This window comes from Neophocaena asiaeorientalis, unplaced genomic scaffold (assembly GCF_003031525.2).
Source record: "Neophocaena asiaeorientalis asiaeorientalis breed wild unplaced genomic scaffold, Neophocaena_asiaeorientalis_V1.1 scaffold450, whole genome shotgun sequence".
In the NCBI taxonomy this organism is placed as follows: domain Eukaryota; kingdom Metazoa; phylum Chordata; class Mammalia; order Artiodactyla; family Phocoenidae; genus Neophocaena; species Neophocaena asiaeorientalis.
This window is the reverse complement of record NW_020175674.1, coordinates 2068351-2079110: the sequence shown is the minus strand read 5'-3', so window position 1 is coordinate 2079110 and position 10760 is coordinate 2068351. Positions and strand designations below refer to the sequence as shown.

The following is a 10760-nucleotide window of genomic DNA, read 5'->3' as shown; positions in this document are numbered from 1 at the left end:
CATTTTTAATGTAGACCTTTTTTTTTTTTTTTTTTTTTTTTTGCGGTACGCGGGCCTCTCAGCGTTGTGGCCTCTCCCGTTGCGGAGCACAGGCTCAGCGGCCATGGCTCACGGGCCCAGCTGCTCTGCGGCATGTGGGATCTTCCCGGACCGGGGCATGAACCCGTGTCCCCTGCATCGGCAGGCGGACTCTCAACCACTGCGCCACCAGGGAAGCGCCTTTCTTACTTTTTAAAGAAAAATGAAATCATTTCAGAGAGATATTACCTATAAATTCCCTACCTGCACGTTTTAAAAGAATGCCGCTATTACATTTGCTTCTTTTCAGGATCCTTTAGATGTAACTTATCTCTATTCATTAATGACAGTATATACGATTCTAAATTATTTTCATTTTTTATTTAATTTCTCTGTGGCTCCCACTGAGTTCTGGCTTGCCTAAGATTTAGGGGGTACAAACCAAGAAATAGAGTGATCTGCTTTCTTTTTTAGGCAGGGAGCAATTGGAGTGGTCTCATCTTGCCTGTGAGGTATAGCAGGGAAACTTTGATTAAGCATAGTGTTATAAATTCTTTGGACTTAATTGAAGAGTCCCTTGCTACATTTTAGGGTTTTGTCCTTGTTTTTACCATTCTGGTTATATGGACTCTGAGTCTAAAGGGCATTAATATAGAGCTTTTTTGCTTCAGAGGTATGTTCCTAAAAACCTTGCATAATTCAAAATCTGCATCTTTCACCACTGCTTTTTCCCATTTAAAAAATGTAAGCTAATCGGGGGTGTGGGATGCTCAGAAGGCATAATCTACAATCATCGTATCTTAGAAGCACACATGCCGGCTTGATCTTGCAACTGTGTCTCCCATATGTTTTTCCTTTATAGTTTACCTTTATTTCCAACTCCTGTTTTCCTTGTGAGGGATTCTGTGGACTTAAAGGTATACCCATTTTAATGCTACTTTTTATTATCTCTAATCTTTCCAAGTGCTCTCCCCTTAACTAACAGCCAGACATAGCATGTCTTTGTTTGGCTTTCACGTCATCACAGTGTTTTATCGTTTACAATTTCTGTTCCCAGATTTTCATTTTCACGGGAATGTCCCAAAGCACTGGCACCATGGTTAGAGGATAGTAAGCAGGTTTTTAGTTATAGTAACAGTAAGTAGTAAATAACCTGTATAGTAGTCACCCAAACCAGGGGATCTCATTCACAGGAAAGACAGCCTGGTTCACAAATAAGGGTGCTGGATGTATTTGTTTACCAGCTAAGTGGGACCGGGAGATGGTAGTAGTATAAACATAGTTTTATAATTCGCTCAGTTGTCCAGCTGTTTGTTTGTGTAAATTTAAGAGGGTTCACATTATTTCAAACTTTGCAAAAGAATTTATAACATTATGCTTTGTTGAGATCAAATATTGCACTATTTCAAATTTTGTATAATTAGAATTTACATTCAATGTGACTAACGTGGATTGAGGTCATAGTGAGAGCATGGGAAGTGATTTTTTTCAACACAGTTTAAAATGCGAATTGATGAATAAAAATATGAAAAAGGAGGCTGTCAGTTTTATGTTTTTACCTAACTAATCCCATGAGTAGCCATTTTGTTAAGGTGATTTTTTTAAAAAACAGTAATTTGGCCAAATGCTTTCCTTGTTTATTCAGGTGTCTTTCATTTCAGAAGGAAGCGGTGACAGTGACCGGGCCTCATTTGATTTCAGCAGAATATTTATAGTCTAGGGTTCCGCCTCCCTAAAAGAACCCACTTTATCAGTTCCTAGATATGTAAAGCTAAAAAGATAGAAACTTGGGCAAAGGACATGTGTTGCATCTACGGCACACGTGGTGGGCTCTGTGCCGGCCTGAGAAGTTGAACTGGACTTCAAGCTGGCATTTTGACATGAGAGATCCACAGGTGCATGTGCATACACATCTCCTGTCATGATTACAGGGAAACGCATTGACCTGCCAGGTAGCGCAGAAGCTGTCTGTTGTGTTCTATGGAAGTGTGCTAGCTTGTCCTTCTGTGCCAGACCTCTACACTCTGAGGCTTAGGCTTCATTCAAAGCTGGTCTTGAAGTTTGGGCCTGCAAACAGCTCCAAGCCTTATAAACAAATTATTTAAAACCTTTTTAAAAGTTAAATGGTCACAGGCTTTTCTTTGAGGTCACTGTCCTGCAAGATTCCATGGTAGCTGTTTTTTCGGTTAGTCGTTAGGAGGTGTGTTCCAGCATGTTCTATCATTTCTGAAAGGACAACCCCTTTCCTTTTGGAGTTTAGGGTTATTTGGTTTCATTCTAGCTTATCCGATGAGGCCTCTGAAATTAGTTGACATAATTCATCTCGTGGAGCACAACAAAGTTGACAGCTCCTTGTGGAGAGAGGGTCTAGCCTTTCCTAGGCCGTCTGAGGAAGAGATGAGTCAGGCATCTGTAGAGGGTGGTGACGCATGACCCTGGTGATAGGATGAGCTGTAAAGAAGGCATCTGGGAGGCCTGGAAGAACTTGGGACCGAAGGATGGGCAGAGCTACGATAATTAATTGGTTTAATTGGTTTGGGGTGGACAGAGTTGGTCAAAAAAGCAATCTATTAAAAGAGGGAAAGATCAACGTAAACAAAAATAAAATTAAGGGAAACTGTACAGATCAGTGAGGCCTTGTGAGAACCAAACAAAATGAGAAGGAAACTGTGGATATTTTGCAGTCTTTGAGAGCAAGCCAGGAGATCTTCAGCTGGTTCCGAGCACACGTGCAAACACACTCACAGGACGTGGGCTTAATGTGACTTAGATGTAAATTCTTACGGAGTTCAATCAAACCCTTGTTTCAGAGGATATTCTGTCCTTACAAGGAAGGGAGGACAAGTAGATTATTGCAGTGCTACCAGCAACTTATCCCTCGTGATAAAGGAAGGGAGTTGAGGAGAATCACACGCTGATCTTCTTGAGGTCCTACTGTGTTGCAGTTGCTGCTGCATTTGCTCAGTGTACTTGGGAAGAATTAGAAATATATTGACATTATTTATTCTGAGATTTGTATTATTCTCAGGGTATCTTGTTCTTAATCTGCTTGATATAATATGGACCCCTGTGTTAATGAAACTTTTATGTATTTGTAGAGCTCTCGATGTCCTGAAGTATGAGGAAGTTGACATAGAGTTGTTGGCCAAGGCTGTTCCAGAGCCCTTGAGGAAGTACACCAAATGTAGAGAGCTAGCCGAAAGACTGAAAATAGAAGGTAGAAAATACTTTTTTACTTAGGATGTCTGTATGTTCTCCTTCCCTTTCGTGCAAATTGTGAATGGATGGCAGATCCACAAAGAGCTCTGTGTCAAGAGAAGCCTTTATTACTATAGGACCAGCATCATCTTAGGCTCTAACCACTCAGAGTGGGGTTCCCAGATAGCATTGCAACATGTGGGAGCATGCTAGGGATGCAAAATCTCAGGCTCCACCCCAGACCCACTGAGTGAGCATCTGCCTTTTAACAAGATCCCTACATGATTTGTGTGTATATTTCATGTTTGGGAAGTGCTACTGTAGAGCTCTCCTTTAAAAAAACAACAACAAAAAAAACCCTTTTTTTTTAACATTCCCCCCACCCTTTTTCTTTAGATTTTTTTTCCCTCCTCCACCCTGCTGCTAAATTATAAGATCTAACGCAAACATGATCAAGGTGTGTTCGAGACTTGTAAACTTGCCTGTTGTAAGAAAGTAATCTTTATTATTTTTTTATATTTATTAATTTATTTATTATTAATTCACTTATTTTGGCTGCACCAGGTCTTAGTTGTGGCATGCGGGATCTCTAGTTGCAGCATGTGGAATTCTTTCGTTGCAGCATGCGAACTCTAAGTTGCGGCATGCACGCGGGATCTAGTTCCCCAACCAGGGATCGAACCCGGGCCCCCTGCATTGGGAGTGCACTGTCTTACCCACTGGACCACCAGGGTAGTCCCTACATTTTCCCCATTTTAATGTTCTAATAATGAGAAAAATAATGCTATCTTTGGCTTTGACAATATATTGAAATACTCTTCCATTAACAAATACTAACTTTGTATCAGGCAAAGAAATCCACGGTCTGCCCTTGTACATTATTATAACATTTGGTGTGATCTCATACTCTTCGTCAATATATTGACCATCAAGGTCACATGTGACTTTTGGAGTTGCACTGAATTCTTTTAAAGTTTTTCTTTATTTAAAAAAACTTCAAAGATAAACAAATACTGAGAATAACATTAGCTTCTGCATTGTGATAGATTTTTTTCCTCCAGTGGAAAATTATGTGGAGAAAAAGGCAGGGAACAGAATGAGATGGGGGAGAAGGGTAGGAAAAGCAGGATAATGATGGATTGTTCAAACAGGAAAGGACTTTAAGCTCCTTGGGGACCAGCGAAGGTGGTAAGAAAGCTGCATTCCTTCTAGCAGTGATAATTTTCTTTCAGTGCCAGAGAGGTCTGTCACCTTGCTATACTTTGGCTGCGTATATAGGATGACCCAAGCTCTACCTATCATTCTTCCAAATGACCAGACCCTAGTCATTTGCTAATGTGTAAGAAATATTGTTAACCTTTTATCTCAACACCATGACCTTTCTATTGAGTAAAAATTACTTTATTGAACATTTAGGCTGTTAGCATCTGGCTGTTATACTTTAAACTTGGTTTGCAGTTTTGTTTTGTCCAATAAATCATCCAGAATAATTATCTTTAACTTGTTTATAGGAAACCCTGACTTCAGCCACGGAGTAGCTACTGTTTTGCCTTGTTCTTTAAAGACTCTGGCATATATAAAGACTCTGATTTCTATCCATGGCTTAAAAGAAACTACACTAAGTTAAAAAGTAACACATATCAGTGGTTTTCAAATCACTGCCTGGATCCTCCACTAGACAAGTTTCTTCAAGAAACTGCGAGGCAGAAATTAGTTTGATTCTTTTTTATAGTTCTCTCTCATGTTTTGCTGTATACATATTTGAAAGATTAAATATATCTTTAACATATACATTACCTCTTCATTTATATTCTGTGATCCTATAAAGAGTCTATTCATGAGTCATAAAATTTCATTCCAATTTGTTGTACTAATTTGTTATATATTGTATTTATCACATGCATTATTTCATTTGATACCTGAAAGTGTCCTATGAAGGATAGCTATTAGCATCATGTCTTCATTTTAGAGATAAGTAAGTGATAACTTGCCCAGCATCACACAATTGGTGAGTGGCAGAGCTGGGATTTGAACCTAGCATGTCTATGAGGCCTGTGCACCTCGCAATTATCCTTTGTTGTCATAAAGACCATCGTAAGTCCTCCGGGTCATCCCTTAACATTTCTAGATAAAGCAGCTGAGGCCCAGAAGGATAATGATGTGTCCATAGTTAGAGGGTAGTTTACTGGCAGAGCCAGGCTCAGAGCTGAGATTTTCTGGCTGCCAGTCGAGTGATGGAAGCAGATACTTGCCAGAACCTTTAGGGAAGACTTGCTTTCTTAAACAGGACAGAATGACCACCTCAATTTAGGTTTTAAAACAGGTTTTGGATTTACTTTTCTAAGAACAGAATGCTTTAATTACAAAATAATTGCTGAATTATCTTCCTGACTTCTGAATAACACCTTAGTTAAATTATTTAAATTATGTTATCACCTAAGAAGATCTACTTTTTTAAATTATAGCTTTATATGGACATAATTTAGAAAACCATCTTCTTGGAGAAACATCTTTTTAAAAAATATTTATTTATTTATTTATGGCTGTGTTGGGTCTTTGTTGCTGCATGCGGGCTTTCTCTAGTTGTGGCGAGCGGGGGCTACTCTTAGTTGCGGTGTGCGGCCTTCTCATTGCGGTGGCTCCTCTTGTTGTGGAGCACGGGCTGTAGGCGCATGGGCTTCAGTAGTTGTGGCTCGCGGGCTCTAGAGCGCAGGCTCAGTAGTTGTGGCTCATGGGCTTAGTTGCTCCACGACATGTGGGATCTTCCCGGACCAGGGCTCGAACTCGTGTCCCGTGCATTGGCAGGCGGATTCTTAACCACTGCGCCACCAGGGAAGCCCTTGGAGAAACATCTTTAGGACTTAAAATTCAAACCTACGGCCTATTGAAGGAAACGTTCCACCAAAATTTGTACTGAGAAGGAAAGCAATTTCTTTTTTTACTTTTAATTTTCTAGATTTTTGAAATGAAAAGGACATGGAATAAACTACCATACCGAATGTTGTAGTTAATACGCAAGATACTCCCTCTCTTTATTTTAGCCTCAGTGTCCTCATCTGTGAAAGGGAACACCTACCCCACCTGTCTCATGGTACTGAGATCATGTATGCAAAAGCTCTCTGTAAATTGTAAAAAACTAAAACTGTAAGTTGTTAATGTAATCTGCATATCATAATTAATTTTGTTCACCAGCCACATATGAATCAGTATTGTTCCATCAGCAACAAGAAATAAAGGAAGTTCAGCGAGATGAAGCTCTCCAACTGCCAAAAGACCTAGATTATTTGACCCTCAGGGATGTGTCTTTGTCCCATGAAGTTCGAGAGAAGCTACATTTCAGTCGCCCACAGACGGTAAGAAAACAGGCAGTGGATAGGAACGGTTTATAAAGAGCCAGAGCTTTAATTTTTAAAACCTGGATTTACAGTGGCCACATAACTTTTATTTCATCATAAAAAGCTTAATCTCTTATTTTCATATTCTCTTTGTATGACAGATGTCAGTATGTTTTTACGAGATGAAAAAGCTTAGTCTAAATAAGTAACTGGAAGTTAAGAATTGGGTTGATTATAATTATCCTCTAGTCCCAACCTTGCGCTAAACTGTCAGTGCAAACTTGTATATATGCATGACTTAAAAGAAAGTACTTTAGGTTAAAATAGAATATATATCAGTAGTTTTTTTTTTTTTTTTTTTTTTTTTTTAATTTATTTATGGCTGTGTTGGGTCTTCGTTTCTGTGCGAGGGCTTTCTCTAGTTGTGGCAAGTGCGGGCCACTCTTCATCACGGTGCACGGGCCTCTCACTATCGCGGCCTCTCTTGTTGCGGAGCACAGGCTCCAGATGTGCAGGCTCAGTAATTGTGGCTCACGGGCCTAGTCGCTCTGCGGCATGTGGGATCTTCCCAGACCAGGGCTCGAACCCGTGTCCCCTGCATTGGCAGGCAGATTCTCAACCACTGCGCCACCAGGGAAGCCCTATCAGTAGTTTTCAAATCACTACTTGGATCCCCGCCCTAGGGATTCCATAGTGGTGTGTTGGGAGCCACTAGGAGGAATAAGGGGGCCAAAGAGACCCCCCACCCCATGCGCTTGCTTGTGTGAGTGTGTGTGTCTACGTGTGTTTTGCATTTGCGTGAGTGCATGTGCACCCAGCTGTAAACATCTGGTAAAAACTTTATAGTATATAATATTGGACTTGTAACAACAAATATTTAAAGACTGGTAGGCTGTATTTCCTGATTCTGAGACACACATTTTAACATCTCTGAAACTGGGCTGTATCTTAAAAATTGATGATGTATCATAGTTTAATGGGCAGTGGGTTGTGTTTGTTTTGGTTTGGGTAATGGTTCATAAAAATAAAGGGGCACTTAACAAAACCATAGTCCGCAAAAATTTTTTTAAAAAATAGTTTTTAAAGGGAGGAGTGATTTCATGGTGTTCATGAACCTAACATGGTGTTCTTAGTAAAAGTCATTGTGGAAAGTGGGCAGAGAGGCTCTAAGTTTTATAACTGTATCCCATTCATATTGGGTTATGTTTCTGTGGATACTCACTGGGCTGCACTGCCTGGTACGATAGCTGTTAGCCAAATGCGACCATTGACATTAATGAAAATTAAATTAAAAATTCAACCCTTCAGTCCTACTAGCCACATTTCAAGTGCTCAGGAGCTACAATAGGCTATTGGCTACCATACTGGACAGTGCATTTTTACTGTGCAAATGTTATAGAAAATTTACATTATCACAGAAAATTGGATCGCACAGAACTGGTCATCGGAGTTCACCTCTTAACCAAAACTCTAAAATACAAAAAGCTCTGACAAATGCCTGCTACAGACTCATTTGGTGGCAAAACAGACCTGAACTGATATGAGGTCTTTATACCACTTGGAGTGAATAATTCATACATTTCACTGTAAAAATATACCACAGAACTATTACTGAGATGAATTATAGAGTGCTAGCCAACACACTGCTAGTGACGTTAGATTAGTTTAATGAAGAGAAAAGGTTAGGTGCTCTACCATCTGTTAGTTACAAGATCTCGGACAACTCATCTTAATGTCTGTGAGCCTCAGTTTCCCTTTGTAAAATGAAGATATTAATAATAACCACATTTCTTTTATCTACTTTCTGAGTTATTTTGAAGATACATTAAGATAATAGTCTTAAAAATATTTCATAAACTGTAACATACAGATTGTTAGCAGGAGGAAAATAGATTTGCTTATAATTGACATAGCTTATTTATGTTTCTCTTGTGGTTTTTAATTCCTAGATTGGGGCTGCCAGTCGTATACCTGGAGTGACACCTGCTGCCATCATCAATCTGCTCAGATTTGTGAAGACCACTCAGCAAAGACAGGCAGCTATGGATAGACTGCCCAAAACTGATCAACATTTATGTAATACAGACAAACTTGAAGATAGGCAGTTATAGCTTTCTATTCTTAGAAGACTTTTAATCAATACAAGAGTACAGATAGGAGATAAGATGTGTTTTTTTTTTAGCTTACTATTAGTAACAAAGTTTATTTACCTAATTAAATCCAATCTAATCTTAATCGCTCCTGACAACTTACAAAATTCTTTTCTCAAAGTTCCCTTTTTTCACAAACGTTTTATCACTTTTTATATCCATATGATTTGTCCCTTAGTTTGCCCCATCCAGAAACAAACAGCTCTAGGACAAAATTATTACCATCATTTTTCCTCAACAAAAATATCTCCATTCTTGGGCTTCCTTGGTGGCGCAGTGGCTAAGAATCCGCCTGCCAATGCAGGGGACACAGGTTCAAGCCCCGGTCTGGGAAGATCCCACATGCCGCGGAGCAACTAAGCCCGTACGCCACAACTACTGAGCCTGCACTCTAGAGCCCGCGAGCCACAACTACTGAGCCCGTGTGCCACAACTACTGAAGCCCGTGCACCTAGAGCCCGTGCTCTGCAACAAGAAAAACCACCACAATGAGAAGCCCGCACACCGCAACCAAGAGTAGCCCCTGCTCGCGGCAACTAGAGAAAGCCCATGCACAGTAAGAAAGACACAATGCAGCCAAAAATAAAAATAAGTAAAATAAATAAATTTTTTTTTAAAACTCCATTTTTTTTTTTTTCTTTTGCGGTATGCGGGCCTCTCACTGTTGTGGCCTCTCCTGTTGCGGAGCACAGGCTCCAGACGCGCAGGCTCAGCGGCCATGGCTCACGGGCCCAGCCGCTCCACGGCATGTGGGATCCTCCCGGACCGGGGCACGAACCTGTGTCCCCTGCATCGGCAGGCAGACTCTCAACCACTGCGCCACCAGGGAAGCCCCAACTCCATTCTTTATACCTTCCCTTGCCGACGACACATATCCTACTTGCTTTACACAGTGAAATGCTTCCCTTATCATTTTTAGTAGCTTTAATTACATATTACAATTTTTAACCCTTAAAAGCCTTAGCAAAATGAAGAAACAAGTAATTGAACTGTTATACCAGCATTTACTGACTGGCAAACTTATGAACATATTCCATAACCTCTAAAAACTTAACATCTTTCTCATAGCATAATTTCTCTTTAATGTGGTACAAGATACGTGTTTAATAAACCCAAACATCTTCTGAAGTTCCACTAATTAACCCAAGGCTGAAGTCTCAGGCAAAGCGGGCTTTGTATTTTAAGGTCATGATAAGAGTTAACTTCAAGCTTTCTCCTAGGCATATTTTTGTTCTCTCAGGGTCAGAGTTCTGAAAACAGTATTTCATCAAGCTAGCTTCCTCTAAGTGCACTTCCCAACACAAACGGCCCTCGATGTCAGACACATGTCAGAACCAATTGGCAAAATGCCCAAATAGCACTTCATGCTCAAAAAAGTAGTTTGCCGGGTGCACACCGGTGGACTCGGTCTTGGAGCTCGTCAGCTCGTTTGGAGGCATCTTTCCGTTCCACCAAGGAAAAGCGAACATCGGCAGGGGACAAACAGGGAGGAGCCCCGAAACAAATGGTTTCGACAGCTGCTAGGAACGTCCCCCCAAATCCCCCTCCTGGGGCCAGCGAGCCACGAGCAGCGGGGTCCTCGCAGCCATCCCAGCACGTCGTCAAGGCGGCGGCTCTGCTCCAAGATGTATTTCTATTTAGCACCTGTTAATCTTATTAGGTTATTATAGCTTTGTCATTAATTTATGAATAGGAGAGATTATAACTGCTTTTTGTGTATCTGAAAAAATAGTTATAAACTCTTTGATTTATGCTCTTTCAGGTGCTCTAATACTATTAATATAAGTTTGGGCAGTGTTCATCAAAGAGAGATATGGTGGAACTAAAACTAAACCTGAGAAAAAAATCTCAGCCTGCAGCTAAGGACTCTGTCGGGAATTCCCTGGCGGTCCCGTGGTTAGGACTCTGCACTTCCACTGCAGTGGGCCTGGGCTGGATCTCTGGTCAGGGAACTAAGATCCCGCAAGCCGCGCTGTGCAGCCAACTGAATTATTTAAAAAATAAGGACTATACAAAATTATCTCACTTAAAGGAATATTTCAAAACAGCCTACCTCCTG

The 10760-nt window shown here is 40.6% G+C and overlaps 1 protein-coding gene across 1 annotated transcript in view; it reads left to right on the top strand.

Annotated features, from left to right (window-relative positions):
* MTO1 (mitochondrial tRNA translation optimization 1) overlaps positions 1-8941 on the top strand; it is a 21178-nt gene extending 12237 nt beyond the window's left edge. The window contains exons 10-12 of the mRNA XM_024731898.1: positions 3117-3235; positions 6409-6569; positions 8501-8941. Coding sequence (XP_024587666.1) covers positions 3117-3235; positions 6409-6569; positions 8501-8662 — 442 coding nt within the window. The 3' untranslated portion in view covers positions 8663-8941. The remainder of the gene's footprint in view (positions 1-3116; positions 3236-6408; positions 6570-8500) is intronic.
* Positions 8942-10760: the final 1819 nt, after the last annotated feature.